At 34.0% G+C, this 26,490-nt stretch overlaps 4 protein-coding genes across 4 annotated transcripts; 2 read left to right on the forward strand and 2 right to left on the reverse strand.

Annotated features, from left to right (window-relative positions):
• Positions 1 to 1,653: 1,653 nt before the first annotated feature.
• LOC119191762 (hsc70-interacting protein-like) lies at positions 1,654 to 5,321 on the forward strand (the record flags this gene model as incomplete). Its single annotated transcript, XM_037445629.1, is given in 8 exon segments — positions 1,654 to 1,865; positions 2,118 to 2,227; positions 3,447 to 3,606; positions 3,827 to 3,833; positions 3,836 to 3,972; positions 3,975 to 4,055; positions 4,181 to 4,334; positions 4,723 to 5,321. Coding segments are annotated over 8 exon segments (935 nt in total), but the record flags the coding sequence as incomplete, so codon positions are not given.
• A 992-nt stretch (positions 5,322 to 6,313) lies between these two features.
• On the reverse strand, positions 6,314 to 8,474 carry LOC115446669 (39S ribosomal protein L38, mitochondrial). The gene is given in 6 exon segments (XM_030173426.2): positions 6,314 to 6,637; positions 6,920 to 7,066; positions 7,069 to 7,080; positions 7,186 to 7,754; positions 8,016 to 8,207; positions 8,327 to 8,474. Coding segments are annotated over 5 exon segments (1,185 nt in total). The 5' UTR covers positions 8,198 to 8,207; positions 8,327 to 8,474; the 3' UTR covers positions 6,314 to 6,362.
• A 2,060-nt stretch (positions 8,475 to 10,534) lies between these two features.
• LOC115446655 (lysine-specific demethylase lid) lies at positions 10,535 to 16,421 on the forward strand. Its single transcript, XM_030173406.2, is given in 6 exon segments — positions 10,535 to 11,013; positions 11,016 to 11,079; positions 11,082 to 12,466; positions 12,468 to 12,806; positions 12,809 to 13,103; positions 13,106 to 16,421. Coding segments are annotated over 6 exon segments (2,433 nt in total). The 5' UTR covers positions 10,535 to 10,929; the 3' UTR covers positions 13,372 to 16,421.
• A 70-nt stretch (positions 16,422 to 16,491) lies between these two features.
• On the reverse strand, positions 16,492 to 26,206 carry LOC115446656 (synaptic vesicle 2-related protein). Its single transcript, XM_037445628.1, has 13 exons — positions 25,855 to 26,206; positions 25,428 to 25,587; positions 25,059 to 25,159; positions 24,859 to 24,982; positions 24,577 to 24,640; positions 23,373 to 23,498; positions 22,827 to 22,898; positions 22,560 to 22,699; positions 21,963 to 22,123; positions 21,606 to 21,714; positions 21,109 to 21,193; positions 19,985 to 20,074; positions 16,492 to 19,689 (listed from the first exon to the last, which is right to left on the reverse strand). The coding sequence occupies exons 1-13, from the start codon at positions 25,970 to 25,972 to the stop codon at positions 19,552 to 19,554; spliced, it is 1,488 nt and encodes a 495-aa protein (XP_037301525.1). The 5' UTR covers positions 25,973 to 26,206; the 3' UTR covers positions 16,492 to 19,551.
• Positions 26,207 to 26,490: the final 284 nt, after the last annotated feature.

Genomic DNA, 26,490 nt, shown 5'->3' on the forward strand with positions numbered 1-26,490 from the left:
AAGCTTTTGCCCGCGGCTCCGCCCGCGTTATAAAGTTTTTCAGGCTAAAGTTTTCCGTTATAAAAGTAGTAGTTTCCCGGGAGCCTATGTTCTTCCCAGGGTCTCAAACTGTCTCCATACCAAATTTCATCTTAATACGTTGGGTAGTTTTTGAGTTTAACACGTTCAGGCAGACAGATGCAGCGGGGACTTTGTTTTATAATATATTTTTAGAACTTTTAAGAGGAACAATCCCGTCATACATCATTGTTGCATAACTTTAACCGTTTACGCAGCGCACGCAACGGAAGCTCTCAAAACTAATAATTTTTCCCCGTTTTTGCAACATGTTTCATTACTGCTCCGCTCCTATTGGTCATAGCGTGATGATATATAGCCTATAGCACTCAGGGAACAAAGGGCTATATAAAACAAAAAGATTTTTCAGTTCAAACCGGTAGTTCCTGAGATTAGCCATTACTCTCCGCTCCTATTGGCCATAGCGTGATGATATATAGCCTATAGCGGTCCACAAATAAAGGGCTATCCAACACAAAACGAATTTTTCAGTTGAAACCGTATTCCTGAGATTAGCCATTACTGCTCCGCTCCTATTGGTCATAGCGTGATGATATATAACTTTAGCACTCCACAAACAAAGGACTATTCAACACAAAAAGAATTTTTCAGTTCGAATCGGTAGTTCCTGAGATTAGCCATTACTGCTCCGCTCCTATTGGGTATAGCGTGATGATATATAGCCTATAGCATTCCACGAACTAAGTACTATCCAACGCAAAAAGATTTTTTCAGTTTGGACCGGTAGTTCCTGAGATTAGCCATTACTGCTCCGCTCCTATTGGGTATAGCGTGATGATATATAGCCTATAGCACTCCACGAACAAAGGGCTATCCAACGCAAAAAGAATTTTTCAGTTTGGACCGGTAGTTCCTGAGATTAGCTATTACTGCTCCGCTCCTATGGGGTATAGCGTGATGATATGCCTATAGCATTCCACGAACTAAGTACTATCCAACGCAAAAAGAATTTTTCAGTTTGGACCGGTAGTTCCTGAGATCAGCCATTACTGCTCCGCTCCTATTGGGTATAGCGTGATGATATATAGCCTATAGCACTCCACAAACAAAGGGCTATCCAATGCAAAAAGAATTTTCGGATTGGACCGGTAGTTCCTGAGATTAGCGCGTTCAAACAAACAAACAAACAAACAAACTCTTCAGCTTTATATAATAGTATAGATGATATTATTGTGTAAACATTAAAAGAAAGTATGTTACTAGTCTTTTTTATTGAAACTAATTACTAAATTAGTAAATCAATTTTTATAGATGAACAATAAGTATAGTTTTTAGGCATTGATCTTCATCAATATTACACAAAATTATTTTTATTATATGTCCTAACTTGTGACTACTAAAGTAATTGAGACCTTCTATGATTAGAGCACTTTTCTTAGGTTTAAACTCAAATCTAACTTCACTTTTATTTAGTAGGTTTTCACAGTAAACTTTAGATATTTTTTTATTTATTTATTTTATTACACATATACAAAGAGTATAAAGGCAGACTTAATGCCGAAGGTGTCTTCTACCTGTAATATTGAGCTATAGTATTTGAGAAAAATAAATTAAAATGGCCTTGTTGTTCCTCAGGTGTTGTTGAAGGTGATGCTATGGATAACAATCAAGTAATGGGTGATCCCGACAAAGAACCCACAGATGAAGAGAGAGATCAATCTGATGAGAAAAGATCTGAAGCCATGCGTGCTTTCTCCGAGCAGCAGTTTGATGAAGCTCTCAAACTTTACAATGAAGCTATCCAACTGAATCCGCAGAGTGCTTTACTCTTTGCTAAGAGAGGACAGGTAACACATCATATCTATTTTAATTAAGATTTCATTCATAATTGACACTCCCAAAGAAAATAACTACTTGGAATTAGTTGATTAAATGGTGGTTTAATAATTATTAGGTAGATTATGTGTGTTAGACATTTAACTTTGTAATAAATACAAAAATCATATTAGGATTTGTTTTATTATTATACTTTAGCTTATAAACACGATTTCTTTGCATTTATTATGTAATCATTAATGATCTGGGTGTATTTATTTCAGATTTATCTGAGACTGAATAAGCCTAATGCTTGTATTAAAGACTGCACACGTGCTTTAGAACTGAACTGCGACAGCGCCGCTGCTTACAAATTCCGCGGCCGTGCTTACAGGTATCACAGTTTTACAAATTGTTATATAATAGCCGCTCTACTAGTAAACTTGTATACATCTGTAATAGTATACTTTGTGTGGTCCTGCTATTTAAAAGGAAGTTTAACCTCAGAAGAAGCGAGACAAAGCCCATGCGTAACTTAGGGTGGTATGTTACTTATAAACAGTATATAAGGACATGAGCACTGTATATTAGTGAGGCTTTATGCATATGGGTATCATTTGATCATTAAACGGTATTAGGGATTTTCTATTTCTCAAATTATTTAAACTTAGTGAAAAAAAATTTGTTACAAACACTATCTATACTTATAATAAATCTTCATTAATAAAGTTCAATCGTTACAGATAATTAATATTTAACATTCTATAGTATTTAATGTGTGATTAATAAAGGCAGGTATTACTAGTGTAATGTTCACATTATTATAATAGAAAAATGACAATCTAATAAATTCAAGGCTTTCATTGCATGGTCGAGAGATTGAAATTACCTTGGCAAATAGTACCTAGTAGTATAATGAAATAAATGCATGACATAAGTGTGCAAAGATAACTGCTAATTGTTTATGTACATACACATTTTTGACCATCACTACTTCGTCATCAAAGATAATTATAAAACTGTATGCAATACTGAAGTTATTACCTCCAAACCAAACTTTTGTTGTTTTAAAAATGATATTATTATTATATTTTTTTATGTGTATGGGTCATTTAAGTCCCTTACAAACAAACATCGAAATCCATTCTCATCATGCATATGTGGCTAAAACTGTTCCCATGAAGAATATTTTAAATAATTAGATTCTCAGGATGTTCCAATATATTCCTGCAATACATTCGTATTTAGGCCACTATGCCGGGATTTAACACTTTCCCCCTTATTCATAACATTATTTTTGTAAGGACGGAGCATTGCTGTGATCTCTGAAGTCTGTTTCTTAGCTTTGTTTATCTGACAGCCAACTAGATTTAAGTTGTATCTCATTATTAGCCAATCACAACGGCCTTATGTTTACGTACTGCAAAAGCTGTCATGCCGTCAGCACTGAGAAAGAGATTTGTTATCACACCAATGCTCAGTCCTTAGATAAAAACGAAAGGAACGAAATTGAATAAGGGGTTTGTATACAGGCAGATTTAAGGGGGGATTGTGAGGGTTACGGGGTTCGTATACCACTAGCAAAACAACTGTTAATAACCTGTTTTTCACAGGCTGTTAGGTCGATTTGAGGATGCCTCTCATGATCTGTGTGAATCTCTAAAGATTGATTATGATGATCAAACCAACGATTGGCTAAACGAGGTAAAGCCTAACGCTGAAAAGTTGCGCCAACATAAGCTGAGTGTTCAACGAAAGAAGGAAGAAAAAGAGGTAATCTTTTGTTCTAATATCTGCAATATATGAACATTTTCTTATAATATTTCTGTTTTATGCGATTAGCTATAGTAAAATCGTTTCATCGTCTACTGATTTGTCTACTATTGCGTATATTAATTCGAGATACCACCATAATGTTCTTTAACCCAACATCAAAGAGTAAAAGAAACTATTCTATCAACATTACATACTTCAAATATATTTACATTAACAGCATCGCGAGAGCTGCGCCGCGCTCGTAAAGCGCAGGAGGCGCGCGCCCGTGCTGCCCGCGCCCAGGCCGAGGCGGCGGCCGGCATGCCAGGCTTCATGCCGGGAGGGATGCCCGGAGGAGGTATGCCCGGTGCTGGCGGATTCCCGGTGGCATGGGTGGTATGGGTGGCATGAACCCGCAGGACTTCGGCAATCTGCTCTTTGACCCAGAGATCATGGCTGCTTTCCAGGTTGGTATAATATTATGATCATAGAAAAAGAATTTAAGAATGACAGTTACAGTACAGCATTTGCAGTTCCATATCATTTCGAGTGTAGTTAACTTCTAAATAAAATACAATAAATTATTTTTTAGGACCCTGAAGTTGCTGCAGCATTCCAGGATGTGTCGTCGAATCCGGCCAACTTCGCAAAATATCAAAATAACCCGAAGATTGCAGCTGTAATAGAAAAACTACAGACTAAGTTAGGAAAGGGTGGTGTTGGAGCATTTCCTGGTGGCTTCCCAGGTGAGTTTCACAATTTTAGGCAGGCTGCAATGCATTGTAACCTATCTTTATCTTAGATGAACAAAACCAGATTGTTCCAAACTATAACATACACTTCATTTCTAAGGAATCCTCGCCATGAAACCATTCATGCGTAATTAATCAGACCAGCCCCCTTAAAATGTCCCAAAAGACACGACTTCCAAGTCTGTTTATAATTGATCGAGAGACCAATGCGTCAGTCACGTGATAGTCTCTCAACCAATCCCAAATGAAATGATTCGCAGTCGTGTCGTGTTTCTTTGCCACATTCTAATGTGTGCTGAAAACTTAGCACTTGCATAAGTAGAACCTACTCAAATCGCTTCTATGCTTGAACAAAGTTTATATTAGTATCGTATGCTTTTAGGATTTGGAGGAGCGCCAGGCGCACCCAACAGCGGCCCGAAACCACCAACGGACGACGACGTTGGACTCGACTAAACGCTATGCATTGTTGTCATATAAAGCGATGATTAATTTTATGCCGTCATTAAACATGTTTAATCACGTATCACAACTGTGTAGTGGATACTTTTTATGTTTTAATATTTCATTGATTTTACAAGATTTTTATATTTATAATCAAATACCACCTGCTCGTAAGCATTTAATAGAAAGTAAAAAATGCTTTGTTTTCGTACTTTATTGTGAAGAGATGTATGCGCGAGCAGGGGTGCTAACTGATAACGTACTATGTTATGTATTAAGATGCATTTATAAGGTTTGGGTCTAAAAGTAAATGTTCATTATTCTTAAGTATTTTGATAACATAACTTGTAATCCGATTCATATAAAATTGATGGATAGCCAAAGATAAAATAGTCTTTCACCATTCGCCGAAGATTGCATCATATACGCCTCTCCTTTATGGCTTCAATAAAAAGCAATGCTATCACTAGACACTACATTATGTTTAATATTATATGTGTACTATAAAATAAATAAAATTGCATTAATACAGATTTATTTGTATTTTTCACTGTCTATCTGAATTTTAGAGTCTACACCTACAAATACAAAATAAAAAACATTTTAAATTTAGTTCGCTTATTTCAGATTTTTCCCTGTAAATGCTGTACTGCCTTTGATGGGTCCTTTACTATCAAGCAGCATTCTTACTACTGTTCTTTGTAATCTGGGTTGTTTTTTGTGGCAAAGCAGAACTGTTTGCTACTCAAAACTTTAATTATACAAAATGTATTAAACTCGTCACTGACATGTCGATGAGTCTCAATGATAATCCCATAATGTTAACAATGGCGTAACTTGCCATAGTGGAGCCGCATATCAAAATTTGTTAGGGGCTGTGCTTCTGAGCGTCTGCTTCGAATTAACGTATGGTCTACGAGAGGCTCCTAAACTCCGTGGGCCCCGTATCATTCATACGGCATTAGCTACGCTCCTGGTATTTAGTAAAACCTTAAGAAATGTAATGACACTGGGTACAGTGTTCTACTAACTGAGAAACTATAGTGCTTGCATGTGAGAAATAGACAAATAGCCAGGCATAGTCAAAAATCCAACCAAATAAAATGAGTACTACATTAGTAGTTATAACTATCAAGTAAAATTTAATTCTTACACAAACATATAATTATGAGAAACCTACTAATAAATCCAGCGGCGATAGCCTAGTTGGGTGTGAAACGGACTGCCGAGACGAATGTTCGCAGGTTCAAATCCCAAGGGCACGCACCTCTGAATTTTCTAAAAAATCATGTGTGTATTCTATGTGAATTTATTGTTCGCTTTGACGGTGAAGGAACACATCGTGAGGAAATCTGCACATCTGAGAAGTTCTCTATAGGAATTTCAAAGGTGTGTGAAGTAACCTAATCCCTCTCAGTAGTAGAGGAGGCCCATGCTCGGCAGTGGGCAAGTGTATAATACAGGGCTGATATTATTATTATTATATACTAATAAATACTTGAGATTGTGAGGGTTGTAGAATAAAAAAATGTTTTATATCACTATAATTACATTACTAAATACAGCAATTTATACAAATTAAACATCATTGACTCTTCCCCAGCCTAATCTTATCTTTCTTTCATGAAGTTTCAACCAGGATGGCATGCTTTTTGGCAGGGGTTGGGCATTGGGGAATTTCAATGGAGGTTCTGGCATTTTGAAAGGATCTTCATGTTTGAGTTTTCTGAGTAGGTACTCCTTATTTATTTGTTTTGGATCACGATATTTGTCCATGTAAAGGTTGAAAGGTTTTCTTCGTGGGAACCACTCTTGGGGCCTTATGTAGGGTGCGGGGAAGTCATATTCGAAAGCTGAAACAATTTAACATGAAAACATAATATACTAAGTATTATAATCATAATGACATACTATAGTGTACAATTTCACTGTTTTTTTCATTTTGAAAATAATTTTTCTACTATGTACTCTCTTTTACATGTAGTAGCATCACTTGCCACACAGTATTGTTGCAAAGCGCAAAATCAGTTAGAGGAGAAAATAACTTACAATTCCAGAAGAAATATGTATACCAAATTGAATAGAAACAAATAGAATATAGGGAGGGTAGAGGGTGTTTAAATAAATGTAAATACCTGGTTCTTTTATCTGGAGTGTGTTGTGGAAAAAGTCTTTAACACTCTCGTCCCAGTCACACTGATAGAAAGCAAGTCCAGCAGGTGTGATTACGTCTTGGTGTTTTTTGTACCAGTCTCTGGTTACAAATGTTCTATCTTGCAGAGGGATGATGCCACAACTGTAAATATAAAATATGGCATTATATCAGTATCTGAAGATGTATTTATTCAACACTCAAAACATCTAAAGCATAAACATACTAAACATAACAAAAAATTCTCACCTTTAGGTATATCATATAAGACTCTATCATTCTGCTTGTACAGGACAAACACATATCTGTGATATCCAGTGCCTTTTAAAGGGAATGGACGTAAATATTCCACTAATTCATCACCTTTTTCTATACTGTTCCCTGGAATATTGGCCACTAACCAATGTACATATTCTTTTTGATTTTCATGTAAATGGCCATCTAAGTTAGTTAAGGCTAATGTCCACAAACAGTTATTATCAGACTCATAACATACTGTAGGAGAGTTCAGTGCCTCTTTAGGTTTAATAACATTACCAGAACACACTGGTAATGAGTTTCCATCTCCAATATCATAGAATACTTCCAAATTCAAATACGGTATAAAATATCCTTCTCCATAAAGATGCTCAAACACAGCATAATGATCTGCTACTTGCTTTTTATGGTAGGGACCCGTTGTTTCCAACCATTCTTTCCTGACTTCATTTAAGTCAACTTCCAGTTTATGATTGCGGGCCAAGTTTTCTAAATTTGGATCACATTTTAATTTCTTGACATGTTCAGTCCTTGCTTTTTGTATATCATAGATATTTTTTCTGAAAGATTACCAAAGTAAGTATTACAATTTTATTAATTAACTGATTTGACCAGAATTTTGTAATAAGTATAGTATGTTTATTGTAATAAAACTATACATTGATCATTCCCAGGAATTCAAGTTCCAATTGCTTTGGTATAATTTAGATGTACATGAATTGTTATAATTTAAATATTTACAAGGAGAACGTATATTTTAAGATTTTTTTAGATTTACAACTTCAAGTACGTTTTAATAGTAAACAAGAAAGAAAACAAACCTCTCTGCTGGAAAACCGATGTCTATCTTGGTAAGAGATAGTTCGTCTTTATAATTCAATTCATCTAAGCGATCTTTAAGCGTCCGGGCATATATAGGAGGTTTTCCTCGCATTCTGTGTCCAAAACGAATTTGCTGATATTGGGCACTTGCCATACAGGCTCCCATAAATGATTTTAACATATTTACTAACCTGAAAATAAAAATTGTTAAACTATTTCTTCAAAGATAAATTTTATTTCAACTAGAACATAAATTCACTTTTTCCTTAACACCTACTATCAAATCTAGTTAGAAAATATACGAAATTACCTTATATTTTAACTTTAGAATTTAATGTTTGGGTAAATATAACAAAAAGTACATAAATAATTTAGGTTATGACTTATATACAAAACTTATGTATTATGAGTTTCGACTGATAAACAGGGTTACCAGCTTTTCTTTTACACTAAACTAGTTGTTTCATGCGACTATGTTCGCGTAAACTAGGAAAATAATATTACGTAGAATTTTTTAATTTATGCGTAATTTATTGCGTATATACAGTAATCATCGCACCAAAATAAATATAGGGATCAATTTTGGACAACCGCGAAAATACTAAACGCACTACAATTCAATAGAATATTTTTAGGTCCAAAAAATCCCAAATGCTTCTACATAAATATTTTCAAATTAAAGAAGTTGAAATTAAAAAAAAAAAAAATATATAAATTTCGTCATATTAAATTTTAAAGGCCGAAATATCCATGATTATTAATTATTTTTACGTTTTTCTTTCAACTGCGAGAACTAATCACTAACTAGACGTGAATTTAAATTCTTTACTTGCCAATACTTGTTTAGTTACCCAGATTAAAGCCGAAACAAAATGTATGAAAATGGACCTTGAGCTACCACCTTAAACACTATTTATTATGCGAGATTGGCTAATTATAATAAAATCAAATATTTTTTTTTTTTTTACTTACGTGTATAACATACTATATTATTACTAAAAGTTTAACATTTGCATAAAATAAAATACCTATAAAGGTAAAAATAATGTGCTAATATTGTTTACTCTTATCAACGCTTAATAATTTGATTTCATTCCATAAGCCGAGGGATAGCTTGTACACCATTAGCAGGGTACCCCCGGTGAAAAACACGGCCGTTCCACAAAAAAAAAGACTTCGTTCCATTTTACCTCCCATTTTATTTTTTGTTTTATAATCTATACTATTATATAAAGCTGAAGAGTTTGTTTGTTTGTTTGAACGCGCTAATCTCAGGAACTACCGGTCCAAACTGAAAAATTCTTTTTGCGTTGGATAGCCCTAAGTTCGTGGAGTGCTATAGGCTATATATCATCACGCTATACCCAATAGGAGCGGAGCAGTAATGGCTAATCTCAGAAACTAGGAGTTTGAACTGAATAATTCTTTTTGTGTTGGATAGCCCTTTGTTCCTGGAATGCTATAGGCTATATATATCATCACGCTATGCCCAATAGGAGCGGAGCAGTAATCGCTAATCTCAGGAACTACCGGTTCGAACTGAAAAAATATTTTTGTGTTGGATAGCCCTTTGTTCCTGGAGTGCTATAGGTTATATATCGTCACGCTATGACCTATAGGAGCGGAGCAATAATGAAACATGATGCAAAAACGGGGACAATTTATTAGTTTTGAGAGCTTCTGTTGCGGGCGCTGCGTAAACGGTTAAAGTTATGCAACAATAATGTATGACGGGATTGTTCCTCTTAAAAAGTTCTACAAAAATATATCATAAAACAAAGTCCCCCGCTGCATCGATCTGCTCAAACGTGTTAAACTCAAAAACTACCCAACGTATTAGGATAAAATTTGGTATGGAGACAGTTTGAGACCTTGGGAAGAACATAGGCTCCCGGGTAAATATATAGCGTGACTTTTATAACGGAAAACTTTAGCCCGAAAAACTTTATAACGCGGGCGGAGCCGTGGGCAAAAGCTAGTTACAACAATATACTTACGTAGTATATTACTTACTCTATGAATAATATCATACCTACCTATTTTAGTTACAATGTGTTTCTCTTTGATGTGCATTATATTATTATGATGTATCGAGAATTTTTCGAGAAATTCCAAAGTTGTATCCGGTCCCTGTCTACCAACCAATGTAATTACATAATCATTTATTACTTCCTGGACTGCGTTCTTTAGCCCGATGAATGTAAATAAAATGAATATATTATTACGCCTCATAAGGCATTTGATTATAATAATTATTATAGTGGGTATATAACATAGGCACCCTATTCTAAAGTCCGAAGTATTTTCAGATTATTACTTTATAATAATTATGCAAATTAGTTGGCTATTATTTAATCACAGTCCCAATTTACAACGACGAATAATAAAAACATGTTGGGACGATATCTACAAAAAGCATAATATGAAAAAATAGCGGAAACAGCGAAATTCCTGTGTGTTAATTTTCTGAGGTTAATTTCCTCACAGCTTGAAAGCAACACTGACTCAGTCAGTGACAACTGACAGTCACAACGTCATAAATATAAATGCTATGCTGGTTGGTTCGTATAAATCGAGCTGGTATTTATTGTTGTACGGGTTTTGTAAATCGCGACTAATCAATATTATGTTATATCACGCAATAAATACAAGAAAAAATTGTGTGTATTAAAGGCTTGACAAAAAGTGAGTGGACTATAAAGTGAATAGAACGTGGTTTTGATGCGGAATGAAAATAGTTATGCATTTCATTAGTATATAACATTTGTGTTTTAGGAGCCATTTACACATGGCTAGAAGTCACGTACTCTTTTTTATAGTGGGTGAAGCGACATGATTGTTTCAAAAGTACTTAAATAATAATTGAGAGAATTATATCCAGTATTTTAAAGAGATTTGAGGCATTATAAAGAAATGGATAGCAAAAATATACAGAAAAATGCTATGCAAAAAAGCGCTGAATTCACTTTCACCCCACCGCCCGAAGCGCCTTGTTTTCGAGGCCTACGCCGGAGGAATTTTTGGATCCGCTGGGATATATTGCAAAGATTCGTCCCGTCGCTGAAAAACAGGCATATGCAAAATAAAACCGCCGGCGCGATGGCAACCACCGTTTTCGCTAGACGTGGATAAATTGAAGTTCGTTCCACGGATACAGAAAGTTAACGAACTGGAAGCCATAACTCGATTGAAATTATTGTTTCTAGAAAAAATATTGAAATTCTGGGAGTTACAAGGATCTCCTTTGAAAATACCCATGATAGAAAATAAAACATTAGATTTGTACTGTTTAAAATTCTGGGTGGATGAGGAAGGCGGATTTGAAAATTGTAAGAATCCAAAAAAATGGCGGAAGATAGCTAACGCGATGGGGTACAGTCAGAATGCAAATACTATGAATTTCCTAAGAAGCAATTATGAAAAAATATTGCTTCCATACGAAATATTCGAGAAAAGTAAAGCAGATATATTGAAAACAGTCAAAAAGGTAGAAATGAAAACAGAAATTAAATTAGATGGGGAAGGCAGTAAAAGTTCTTTCAAGGAAGTTTCAATAGAAAATATTACGAAAATAAAGGCTGAATCTGATGTAAAAGATGAAAAACCCCATACAAGTATTAAGAAAACAAAAACAGGATCTGATATAAAACTAGAAGTTGATTATTCCAAAATGGATGAAGAAGAATCAAAGAGAAACAGAGAACTGAGAAGACTAGCATGTTATGGCCCTGGGCCTAAAATGCCAGGACTGAATGATGAAGAATTTGACATCACTAAATCCAGAAAAAGGCCTAGATATGATTTGGACCCTTTAGCTATTTACACATGTGCCATTTGTCAAAGAGACAATAGAGATGATCTACTACTCATATGCAATGGTTGTTCAGATACTTATCACACTTTCTGTTTAAAGCCTCCCCTTAGTGCAGTTCCTGATGGGGACTGGCGTTGTCCTTGCTGCATAGCTGCAGAAGTTCATAAACCAGCTGAAGCATTTGGGTTTGCTCAGGCTGAAAGAGAATACACTCTTCAACAATTTGGAGAAATGGCAGATAAATTTAAATCTGACTATTTTGGAATGTCAGGGCATCTAGTTCCTACAAATGTAGCTGAAAAGGAATTCTGGAGGATAATTTCCTCAGTTGAGGAAGATGTTACCGTGGAATATGGAGCTGATTTACATTCTATGGATCATGGGTCTGGCTTTCCAACTAAGTCATCATTAAACCTCTATCCGGGTGATCAAGAGTATGTTGATTCTGGCTGGAATTTAAATAACTTACCTGTACTAGAAGGCTCTGTTTTAAGATTCATTAATGCAGATATATCAGGCATGACTGTCCCATGGATGTATGTTGGGATGTGTTTCTCTGCATTCTGTTGGCACAATGAAGATCATTGGAGCTATTCCATAAATTATTTGCATTGGGGGGAAGCAAAAACTTGGTATGGGAGTTCCGGGCAGTGGAGCAGAATTGCTTGAAAATGCCATGAAAGCAGCGGCTCCTGAATTGTTTAAATCCCAACCAGATTTATTGCATCAACTAGTTACTATAATGAACCCAAACATCTTAATGACTGCAGATGTACCTATTTACCGTACTGATCAACATGCAGGCGAATTTGTTGTAACTTTTCCACGGGCATACCATGCAGGTTTTAATCAAGGTTATAATTTTGCTGAAGCAGTAAATTTTGCGCCTCCAGACTGGCTACGGATTGGACGTGAGTGTATAAACCACTACAAAAATTTAAAAAGGTTTTGTGTATTTTCTCATGATGAGTTAATTTCGTAAAATGGCTTTTGGAGGGCGATCGTTTGGATTTGGAGACTGCATTGGAAACTCGAAAGGAATTGGTACGTGCAGCAGAAGAGGAAGAGGCACTAAGAAATAAAATGACCAATATGGGTATGAAAAACTTTCGTAGACTGCCATTTGAGTTGCTTGGTGATGATGAGCGACTCTGTGAAGTTTGTAAAACTACCTGTTTCTTATCATCAGTGTCATGTGATGAATGTAATATTATGGTTTGCTTAAGACATATAAGTGATATGTGCCCATGTGGACTGGAAAAGAATTTCATGAACTTCGATATGATATGGACGAACTAACAATTATGTTGCAAACTCTAGAGTTTAGAGTGAACAGTTTTGATAAGTGGATGACAGAAACAAAGAATATTTTGCTACCTACCGCACCTGATATTGGTAGGCTTCAAAAATTAAAAGTTCTAATTGATGAGGCAGATGAACTTAAGATACCAAAGTGTGCACTATTAACTCAATTAAAAGACGAATACACAAAAGCTACAGAGAATATTGAACCAATTGTAATAGAGTTGGATGATGATTAAGTGGCTGAAAGTCTGTTTAGTACAAAATTAAATCACTCATCTGACCTTATTACAATAAAAACTTGTTACATGTTAAGGTAACAGATAAATGGTAATTGTATCAAATAATGATTTGAACTATGTTTCTAGTTATTGTCATCACAAAAGTTTACTTATTAAAGTATCTTATAATTTAGAAATTGAAATACAAAGATTTGATTAAACAATATTATGCTTTAGTCAACATACCTAATTTTCTTTTGTGTTCAACGTATTATGAAATCTTGGACAAATATTCATGATCATTATTGTTAATTTATGTCTAATATTGTAGTATTGTCATTTCCAGTGTGTCTGAAGATATTTTTTGTATTATAGGTATTATATCTGTATATTGAGGATTATGTACCTATTATGTAAGTGATAAGTAATAAGAATACTTCTCTTACATTAAATATTGGGAGTAAGAATTGTAACAAATCCCACCGTATTTTAATTAAATAAGATTCTTCAAGGTTTTGTATCTATGACTTCAGTAATGAATAAATACTTTCCTATTGTCTTAAATAACTAATGCTAAAACTGTATTTTTAACAAATGTGTAATAAAAACTGTTATAAATACCTACACCTTGTAATATGAAAAAAAATACATGTTTGTCAGTTTATTAAACAATTATCCATGAAACATACCTATTTATGTATCAAAAACAGTATAAGTAAAGTGCACAAGTGTTGAGTAATAATTATAAAAATAGTTATAATTAAGGATGTAGGCAGCTGTGCAAAATATAATTAGATTTTTGCAAAACCTATTTACTAACATAAATTAATTTATTTAATTTAAATATTAGGATAAAGTACTGCCCAAGTTATGTATTTGTTGGAAACTTACAATTCTATGTAGATTACCCGATATTCGCTGTTACATGTTTATGCCTACATAATTTGATGTGTTCATAACCAATCAAGTAATTGCCACCAAAATGACATAATTTCTATTATTATTTCGCTTATATTCTTTATATTCGCCAGTAAAATAGTGCGAGATAAATAAAAAGTGATGCCATTTTGGTTCCATTCTTCTAAACAAGATGAAGAAGATATCGAAGATAGCTAATGTAATGAATGTTTGTTAATGCTCATCTTTGATGGTACAGACCAGTGTTCAGCTGGCTGTTTGGTCAGTTTAAGTATATGAAACCTGAATATATACCAATTTAATGACAAGCAGTCAAAATATAAACTGTTACAAATTCGTTATGGAGTAACTAAAATGTTAACTTGTTCCCGTATAATAAAATTGTATTTACGTAAGCATGCAAAACTAGTCTAAAGTTTCATAGTTTAATCTGATATCATTAAGACATTCATTGCAACAACTCTACCTAGGCTGTGGTATATATTCTTATATTTGACTGCTTCGGTAGCGTAGTTCTATTGAGTACGCGGTAATTTCAGAACTATGAGATGTCTGGTTCGAATGTCGAGTCGGGCAATGCTAACCAAATACTGACAGTTCACTTATGCGAATCCTCAATTCCAGTTTGGCTTTTCGGCGGGTGAGGGCAGGCCAGGCTGTCGCCTGTGAGGGATATCCTAGGGAAAGGACGCCTTATGCTCAAGGTCAATACTATTGCGGGTAAAAATACTTTGAACTTTGAACAAATTTTTTTTGGATTGTGCGAGGTTTTTATATCAATGGTGACAGATTATGAATCTTTAGACGGTGCTGATGATAAAATATACTATTTATATAAATTTGCTGTGTAACATCATAAAAAGAGTACGGTCCGTTTTACAATTTCTGAGTAAATGCTTCTCGTCATATAAACTTATAAGTCGATGTAATACAAAACTGAGACTCTAATCTATGTTCTCAAACAAAATACTATTTACATTATAAAAATTATTTAAAATTTGTAAAACAGGCCCTAAATGATGTAAATACTGACACTACTTTTAATACGCACAATTATGCGTATTTCAACATATGATATTAGAAATGACAAACAACATTACACAAACTTGCTGTTGATCTCAATAAAAATTATTAGTTTGTGTAAATTTTGTATTTTATATAACAGCTCCTGATGGATATTATCACAATTAGACGCTCACAACTACATGATTATAAAACATATATTTAATAGTTACTCTATGAAAATTCTGCTCATGTTGATTTGTATTGGACTCGTTAAGCATAGGATGAAACCTTCCTTCAAAAATATAAAATACATTTTTAGTTTACGTCCTGTAGCTACAACTTTTAAGGCTATGAGGTGTAAAGAAGTATGTCTGAATATATTAATTTCAGAGAAAACTGGGCCACTTATAATTTATTGTTTAAATATAAGATTTATAGATGAACCACCAAACCTTTTATGTTTTTTTTTAATTGGTTATCCTAGCAAGGTATAATGTTCAAATGTACCAATGATCCAACATTGCTTTTAACAATATTATATTGACACTGTTGTTGCAACACCTAGTAGTGCCGTATATTTTGCCTATAATTTTCGTTTGTAGTGTTAATGTAATTAAATTGACATAATTATGTATTTGGTAAAATATAAAAAGTAAATTCTTTTAAATATAAGAATAAAAGTCGGCTGTAGCTAGAAGTTATTCTAGGTTTACTTATGTGCTAGATGCGGTTTTTTAGAGCTTGAGAATATATTTTTAATTTCATGAATGAAGATAAATATTTCCATATTTGTAGAAGAATAATATTTTATTTTTATTTACACCACGCGGATTATGTTATGTTTGATGACATTTCTGTAAAGCCCGAGAAGCCTGTGAAGTTTGAACGAAATTATTTTATAATAATGTCAGCAAGTCTGCTAGGATAATGCTATAACTAGGTTTACATTCATTTGACTGACTCCACGTTTGTAATATTAATTTGTACTAAATATTTTATCGCACTTGACTAAGATACAATTGATTTTATAAATATATTCAATTGTGTGATTTTAACTGTGATTCAAAATTTTGTTTGTTTGCCGCAGACGAATTATGTGTGAGTATTAAAACATAGGATTAAATGACTAGCTCTTAATTGTGCAATGTCTTCTTTTATTATCTCCTCATTCTATTCCCTCATTAATATTAAAGGACATTAAATGATATTTCCAAATAGTTGTGCATTTTATTAAAAGTGTGAAAACTTAACAATTATTACGCAAATAAATATTTGGTGTTAAAAGTGTGATTTAATCACGATAAAACTCGTTAAAAATTATCTTCAAAATCCCACGCATGTTATCTTAACACTGAAATTTATCACAATTATTCAGTACTGACAAAATCTGATTAAAAAACTGTAATATGAAAATAGATTTGTGATATATGGTATATCGTAATTAATATCTCAATCAATTCTCATGTCATGGAAAATAATTAGATATAAATTATCCATAATACGATTAGGTATATAATATATTCTTATACGATTTTATAAAATTCTGTAGTGATAACATCGAATAGTTCCGTTACAAATTTAAACTTTAAATTTGTAACGAATGCGTCTTGGGTCGAGATAAAATGGACAAGAAAATGTTCAAGATTAAACGCATGCTTCTACTGGACGCACGTTTCATTCGAGACATTTGCATGCACTTAAGTACTGTATCACAACACGATATTATTAAAGTACATTTTTGCTTACAAAATTCTATACATTATAATACTGATACAATTGGAATAGGACGGGAATAATGTTCACAAAGTAAAAACCAAAGTTTTAAAATATCACTTGACTCGAGGCGTAATGAAAAATTGACGTTGGTCAGATCGTGCTTATATGAGATTCATAAGTTGCGACTTGCGAGGCTGTATCTGGCGTGGAAGAAAATGTTTGGCAAATTTTAACTCATGTTACCTACAGCGAGTAAACGTGGTGAGCAGGTTAATGTAGGTACAAAGAAATTTTATATAAGAGACTTTCCCAACCTCACACCCACCATTACAACTCCTGTAAGACAGGATCAGCAGTGGCTCGCATTTTATGACACCGAGGAATGAAGCTCGGCGAGTCTCAGGCAAAACTAATTTGTCATTATCCTGCAACGAAATATATATAAGTAGCTACATAATATAGACATATATAATCCAAAAACTATAATTTGGTAACTATAGATCTTGAGGGGACAAAGACACTCGTAGCTCTTGCGGCTATTATCTAGTTATATGAGTCATGTTGGGCGTTTTTCCTTTTATAGGTTTATATAGGCTATGGGTATTTATATAGGTCAATAGTTATAAATTTAACCGAGTCAAGTGATAAGTAAGCATTCGGTCTACGTTTTATAAGGAGCACCATTAAATCAACGAGCTAGTCTTAGCTAATAAAGCTGACTTCACATTAAAATTATAAGTATGAAAGTAAATTAGCGTAAACGACAAATAGAAATAATTTCTATAAAATTAAATTATAAATAGCACTATTAGACCTTATATATAACAGTACAATTATTCGTTAAAAACAAAAAATATAAATATCAGTGATTAAAATGCGTTACAACGGCAGTGAAATTAAGTACAAAATATAAAATAAGCGCGAGTAAAAATATCAAAATAATACATGTTTTGATCGTCATTGAGTATTACAAAACTGATAAATCATAGCTAAATAAATAGTCCCAGCAACGGCTTACCTTGACCGCCTGAAGATATATAGTTACATTTCATTTAATAATAAATCCTATGCCGTTCGTGACTACCTTCAGCTCAGTCAAAAATATTGGGAAATACTACGGCCAATTTCATTAACCTATTCTACCACCACTATTGCATCGATAGTACAAATGAAGCAATTTTTCTCTTATTAAAGTGAGCCGTAAATACGTTAAGTCCCGTAGCCAAGATGCCTTTCTGCAATCGTTAATGTTAGTAAACAGAATAATTTATATGCATGACATATCTTACCGATAAGTCTAGTACATAGATGTCATCCTCACACATTGCGTTAGCTTTAACGATCGTAGAAAGGCTGGGCTACGGACACAGATCTAAGTACGAACACAGTATTGCACAAGTATAACTACTGAGCACCTTAATACGCTTGTATTATTTTCTATTATTGTTCGGAGCGAAGCAATATGCCGTTTGTAGTCTAACATTGTAAAAGGTTTTGGCATATTTTGTGACCGACACATCTTGCCTGATGCCAAACCTGTCTGTACCGATCCCGCCCCAACCATGTTTACCAGAATGTTGATACGGGAACCGAGACTAGGTCCTCTTAGTTCAGTCGATTTAATAAAGATGTTACAGCGGCCTGCAATAGTTTACGTGCATCCCCTTTACAAAAATATATTTCCGAAATATACACTGCCTGATAATATATAATTGGACCAAAAACTTTGAAATAAAACATTTTTTTGGATTTTAAGGGAAAATTAAAGCATTGGTACTTGGAACAGCGGAAAGTCCTCGATGGACGAACAATTGAACTTGCATACTTCGATACCTACAAGTTTGTACGGAACCCTCGTTGCGCGAGTCCAACTCGCACTTGTCCGGTTTTCTATAAATTGTAGTAATGTAATTTTAGGAATAGCATGTACTTATTGCAGGCGACTGTACGGTATTACTATCTCTAGATCAGAGGTAGAGATTTTCTTTTTGGAAGACACAAACTAGAATTTATGAATGTGTAAATGATAATATGCTAGGTTCAGAGGCGGTTCCAGCTCATGTGCCGCCCGTGTGCAAGAAATTCCTTGGCGCCCCCTAGGAGACAATGTAGTGTTTAATTGGGATAATATGAAATCAAAAGTAATAGGTCGGGCGCAGATGGTCCGCCGGAGCCGCCTCCGGCTATGGTTTCCACTATGTCGATGCGATAGATGCTGCACGCATATGTTATTAGGGTGCGCTAGCCGACGGCTCAGATTTCTGAATACAAATTGTTGACGATTGACATCATTTTAAGAGTTTTCTGATGTATATCCGAAGTCAAAGGGAAAATAACAAATTTATATGGGACACGGGAAGCACCAGCTTGTGAATAAAAAAAAGAATCATAAAATCGGTTCAACCAGTCAAAAGTTGTGAGTTAAACAATAAAAGAAAAGAACAAAACAATTGTCTTTTGCAATGTAAGTGAGAACAACCGACTAGCGTAGCCTTAATAACTTGGTCCTTCAACTATTCATCCCTACTATCTCTTATTATTATATTGGTCGTTTATCACCTAACTTGTTCCTGTGACTGTATCTCGCATTTCCCTGCCTTTCGTTTCGATTGGCAACGCCAAACAAGCACCCGCTGCCAAGATAGCCGCCAGAGAATACACACCGGTAGCTATGACTATTGAATTTTTTAACAGCACCTGCAATCAAATAGAAAGATGTGAATACCTTTAAAAATCCAGGAGATATTACCTAATGTGCTTATATCATAATAGCAATCTGAATAATCATTAATATATTAAGTACTTAATTATTTCTAATAGGTTGTAATTTAGTAGTGGTAGTGTCATCCAATAAATTAGATGTATAGTTAGTTACACACACACACTTTTTGTCTACATGGTATGTTCAGAGTGGTAACTGGTGCACACATTTTACGTCGTATGTATTCCGTCCCATGATGAGATGAAGTGTCCAAGAGAAGTGACGGTGTACCTGCGCCACGTAGGGAGTGATCATGGCGCCGAGCCGCGCCACGCCGCTGCACGCGCCCACCGCCGTGGCTCGCAGCGCCGTCGGGTACACCTGCCGTCACAACACACAAACTAATATTTAATACGGTTTGTGATCATTTTATTACTTTACGAATTAAGCAAGAAAGCCAAAGTAATATCCTGTCGTTTCCACGTTGAAACCGCTGAAGTTATAACTTTTTATACTATTTTCTGAAAATTATAATTTTGGCGCTTTTTAACGATACGACACCAAAACATAAATTTAATTTATAAAAAAAAAATGAGTAATATTAAATTTTAAAGGCCGAAATATCCATGATTATTAATTATTTTTACGTTTTTCTTTCAACTGCGAGAACTAATCACTAACTAGACGTGAATTTAAATTCTTTACTTGCCAATACTTGTTTAGTTACCCAGATTAAAGGTGAAACAAAATGTATGAAAATGAACCTTGAGGTATCGCCTTAATTGTTTTCATTATTGAAGACCTTTATAAGAAATTAAACCAACAATAAAATATTTTATTTACTTTCTATACTTCTCTAAGAGGAGTGGACGATTACAAAAACGAATAGTTGGTAATGTATAAGTATACAGAGTGACATTTAATGTATAGTTATCCTTAAAGGTATGAGCTCAATCAATGACATACAATAAATGCACAGTAGAAAATACGAAAAAAGAAAGAATAGCAAAGGCAATATGGAAAGTCAATCTCACATCATAGAAAATTCCGTCTTTGCTGATTATTGTAATTCTTTTTTCTATTTACTATAGAATTGTTCTGTACTATTTCCCGACTTCCTATGTTTCGGAATGACGTTGAATATAATTTCCTTGTGTAAAAGGTGTGGATTTTATCACACACTCACGTCCTTTACTCCTGAAAGTGTACGTAGAGGCGCAACTGGTTGAATTTTCGCCGTGCGTATTTTATCCTGTAATGTGATAGAGGGCGAGCCTTACGCCATATTGCGCACAAATTCCAAACTCTAGGATGACGCTGTGTAGAAAAACCCAATATACCTTTGCCCGACCCGGCGATCAAGCACTGCAGTCATATCGTGCAACTAATTTTAAATATCACAAAATAAAATTTACCTCCGGTGTATATACATAAGCAGCTTGGAACAGGCCAGCAATGATTCCTCGCGCAAGGAACAGCATACACGTTAAGAAAGTTCGACTGGAAAACATAGTCATTCATCAATAATTACAAAATAAAGTCTCATTATGAAGTGCTTACATCTACTTTTAACCTCCGACGGAAAAAGAGAGGCTATAAGTATAAGGTGTTTGCTGTTTTTGTTTGTGGAATCGTATCTCCCAATGAACCGATTTTTGTTTGAAAGCTGAAACGATTCTTAGCTGGTTGGCAATTGGTTGAAATGGTTCTTAGCTTTAATTTAGGAAGATCTATGTAGGCGTTTGAATATTGTCAGCTCTTTTCCAAATTTCCATAAACGAACTCAGGACCAAGGAGATTAGTCTGTGCGCTTATTATTTATATCTTTTGACAACTTATTTCTACATTGCAACAGATCCTTAAAAATAATATAGTCATATTAAAAAGATATTTAAAATAAACTTTGACTTACTTTGTATTGTATATCAGCACACATACGCAGATAGCAAATATAATAAATTGTGTGGCCATCGTTCTTTTTCGTCCAAATCTTTCAATTATGAATATTGTTGCAAATATACCTGAAATTTGAATAGAATAATGGAAACCTAAATTCTTTTGGGCGTAATTTTGAAAATTATGTTGATATAACCCAACACCTATATATATTGATTGTTATAATATACATCGTTAAAACTAAATTCATAACAAACTCCAAAACATTATGTTGCATACCTATGCACAATAATCGATTTACTAAAAAAACAATTCATTTATACTTATTTTCCTCTCTAATTTTAAGCATCAAATTTAATATTCATATACTTACCAGGGAACTCGGCTAATGTAGTCCACAACAAGTCCATGTAGTCTGTAGTCTGTAACGGGCGACAGTCGGCGGCACAAGCTTCTTCCAAATCCCCCGGTTTCGCTTCAAACAACTCCGTCGCCATCAACACTAAGCCGTAGTAGCAAAACGCACACGACATCCTGAAGTAATTAAACACTAATTAGTACTTATATAAACTCAATTATTAAATTGCATTATGTATCCTTTCTTATGGTTATATTATTATAGAATGCGAAAGTATGTTTGATTGTTTGTCATTCTTCACACAACTGTTGAATATAATTGGTTGTATACAAATGTTTGGTAGAATAGAGAAGACTATTTTTTATATGTAAAAGTTCATGGTTTCTGCAGAACTAATTTCGGGGAACGTAATGCCAGCAAAATCATTAGCAATATTAATTATAATCTATATTATTAATATTTAATGGCAAAAATAATAATTTATCACTGTAGGCTTATTTTGATACATTGGAGTTGTGTTCATGTCTTATCAGGCTAAAAACTTCTTTACAGTACCCACAAATCAAAAATATATATGCAACAACCTTTGTAACAAAAAATCTGTATTATTACCATATAAACCACAGTAATAAACTGGTATTCCTCAAATGCGGTATGAGTAGATGTTTCAGTCGTCCGCGCTGCCCGATGCCAACAGAATCATCGCACACGAGGCGTCCTAATAACATCGGTCGACCGTTGTCTTGCGCTATCTTAAAAAAAATCAAAATTTCAATACGATGTACGTACAAGTGGTATATTTAAATATTTTAAGGATATAAGTTGTAGAGTAGGTTATTTTTATAAGTGTTGAGGCTTAATATACTCGTTGTTTCTTACCTGTTCAAGTGTAGCTAGCGCACGGTCAGGTTCACCACTTGCAACGTGAAATCTAGCAGACTCTGGTAACCACTATAAAAATATTTCAGATTACAGATTACACACATAAGCGGCTATACCCTAGTTGGGTGTGGAACGGACTGACAAGACAAATGTCCGCAGGCACACACCTCTGACTTTTCTAAAATCATGTGTGTATTCTTTGTGAATTTATCGTTCGCTTTAATGGTGAAGGAAAACATCGTGAGGAAACCTGCACATCTGAGAAGTTCTCTATAGGAATTTCGAAGGTGTGTGAAGTCTACCAATCCGCACTAGGCCAGCGCGGTGGACTAAGGTCTAATCCCTCTCAGTAGTAGAGGAGGCCCGTGCTCAGCAGTGGGCAAGTATATAATAAAGGGCTGATATTATTATTTATTTATTATTATTACAGATTATAACACAATGGGCAAATCACTCATGATTTGATTCTCCACATCAGCGGTCACAGTACCCAATATTTTAATTTCTAAGTGACATAAGATAATAATATTATATAGCACTTACTGGGCATATAAGAGCAAAAATCAGGAGAGGTATTGTGGATAATGCCAAGAGCCAATGCACTCCTAATGTTGGCATTACGACCAATGCAAGAGCCACTTCCAAACAAGCGCCCAGTGCCCAGAAACACTGCAAACCATTAAATATTTACCATCTAAGCAGTTTCATGAAAATAAAAGTGTGCTTAGATAATGAAGATAACCAACTTAGTATTATGTGTTGCATAATATAGGGTGTCTATTGGCAGGATATCGATTCAGAAAAATAAAAAAAAATAATGTATTTTTTTTAATTTACAAAATTAAGTAATATTTTAAGTTTAATAATACGGATTTTACATGTAGTAAAGGATTTTAACCGAATGCTATACTGTTCAACGGCTCAAATCTGAACCATAACTACCATAAACTTTCTGTACCACATTGAGTAAGTCTCGTTGCCTACACGCTGAGATTTCTCAAATATTTTCTACATAATTTACTACAAAGTAAATCTCATAAGACTGCCTCGGTGGCGTAGTTGTATTGCATGTCTGGTACAATAGCACTCTGAGGTCCTGGGTTCGAATCCCGGGTCGGGCAAAGTGATATTTGGGTTTTTCTGCTCAGTATCAGCCCGAGTCTGGAATTTGTGCCCGATATGGCGATAGGCTCGCCCCCTATCACATCATGGGACGGAACATACTTGGCGAAAAGTGGGTGCCCTAGTTGCGCCTCTGCATACCCCTTCGGGGATAAAATGCGTGATGTGATATATGTATGTAAATCTCACATATGAAAATGTCATAAGAACTTAGGGGACTTTAAATAAGTCTCAAATTAAAAAAACAGTATAGTTTAGTCTATTAATAAAGTGTTATAAATAATCAGCAAGATTGCTGCATCTATAGTTCCTCTATTTTCCCTCTACAGCATTTTGTTTTTGCATAGATCTATTCTAGGATAACACTGAGAAAAAAAAATTATACAATATATACATAAAAAAATATTTAAAGTACCTATAATAAATATAAACACACTATAAGTAACATTGCAACTATAAAAATACATAAAAAACAACTGCAACTCTAAAAAATACATAATTAATATATATAAATATTTGCATATGTTTTAACCAATACTAGTGATAATGAAATATTGGACAAAACTGATTACAGTATAGTACAATATTCTATGTTGCAATTATACATAATATTGTTTTTACTTACATCAAGCAGGACAACACATTTTGCCCTTTGTTTTGTTGGTAGAAATTCTGCATATAAGGTAACACTGTAAATAATATATATATATATAGTGTTATTACACTTTGTTATTAGACGGTTGTCAATAAGATCAAGTAAAATATGCATTAAAAGAGATAATTTCAAATAATGTTATAATCAATAATTAATATAACCAATCACTAAAAAATATAATTTATCAAATAATGTTATAATGAATCCAGGGTTGGATAATAAGGGCTTAGTAAAAAAAAGAACATTACTTACGATTGTGGTACGCATCCTATAGCGAAACCAACAAGACCTCTTAAGAATAAAAGCCAAAGGAAATTAGGTGCTATTGAACTCAGCAGACCGTAATAAAATAGTAGTACACGCACATGCATAGAGCCTGGGGATGATTGAATAATGAGTTATTTTTGATAAACCAATCTAAATAATGTAACACAAAGTTGATTTTATAAAACTCACAGTTTTTCTTCCATAACGGTCACTTATATTTCCCCAAAATGTAGAGCTCAGCATCATACCCATAAAAACCACTGTAGTTGTTAATGCTTGTTGGTATCTGTAATTAATTGGTTTATTTTTATCTATGATTCTTCTTGCACAAATTCTTTTTTTCTTGCTTAGAAATAGCAATGTGTTATATCTCTCCCACATTCATTGCATATAATTTTTTAATACACAGTTAATAATCATCATGCTTCAGTTCACTTTTCACACATGGGTAAATAAATTCTATTTATTTACCATGTGTGAAAAGCATTTGTAATTCCTCAATTATTGCAATAGATGATAATTAAAAAATTAATATTTAAAACAATTATTCATACTTGCTAATATTCCATTCACAGTGCAATGCTGGTGACAAAATGCTCAATATTGTCATTTCCATGGAGTCTGCCATCCAACACAAACCTGTACATAGCGATAGTTTCACTTGAAACCAACCAAATCCAAGAGCATTTACAGCTTGTGTCACAGTAAATGTATCTGAAATCACATTATGATTTTAATTACTGTTGAAGAACTACAATCAGGAGCATAAGTATTTTATAGAGGGTATATAATTATACAAGAAAGAAATAAAACATATTTATGTATAAAGAAGTTATCTATAAAAATAATCCATAGAGAAAGTTTAAAAAAAAACTGTAATAATTTTAGCACAAATATATTTTAAGATGCTTTATGTATAATATTTAAGGTAATATTCAGTAAGATTTGTTTCTCATTTAAATTTATGGATTGTTTATTTACCGTCGGGGACGACTGTCACTGATGCCATTTCTATTTCCTGAGGTGGTGGCATAGAAGCTGGCGACCGAGGGCCCACAGCACTGTCGTCCAAATCCTGATATCCTTTTGCACGGCGCATCTTCTCAGGATTTTAATATCACAAAAAAAAAAGAAACCCTCTTCTGACGTGGAATACAAGCTATAAACGTCGACTAACGGGAATGTTAGCGGCTTATAAGTTAAATTTAGGTCTTCATAGTTAGGACAACGTTTCTTTAATATGCAGAATTATGTATTATGTCAGGTATGTATAAATAACTTATTGATATAACAAATTACATACGAAACAGATGTTTTCAGAGTATTCTGGTAGTAAATAAAAGTTTAAAATAAATTGACAGCTCACAACAAATGTTTTGACATTAGAATAGAATTTTGACTTTCACGTTGCTTTTACATAAATAAAACGCAAAAGATATTAAAAAAATATATTATAATCATAAAACACCTATTAAAACCGCAATGAATTAGTGATGTAACGAATATTCGCATTCGCATTCGCGAATATTCGCACTATTTTATGGATATTCGCATTCGCAAAATTTCTGCGAATGTTTTGCGAATGTCAATATCAGAAAAAAAATACTTGAAGATAAT

This window comes from Manduca sexta, unplaced genomic scaffold, assembly GCF_014839805.1.
Source record: "Manduca sexta isolate Smith_Timp_Sample1 unplaced genomic scaffold, JHU_Msex_v1.0 HiC_scaffold_1897, whole genome shotgun sequence".
Lineage (NCBI taxonomy): Eukaryota > Metazoa > Arthropoda > Insecta > Lepidoptera > Sphingidae > Manduca > Manduca sexta.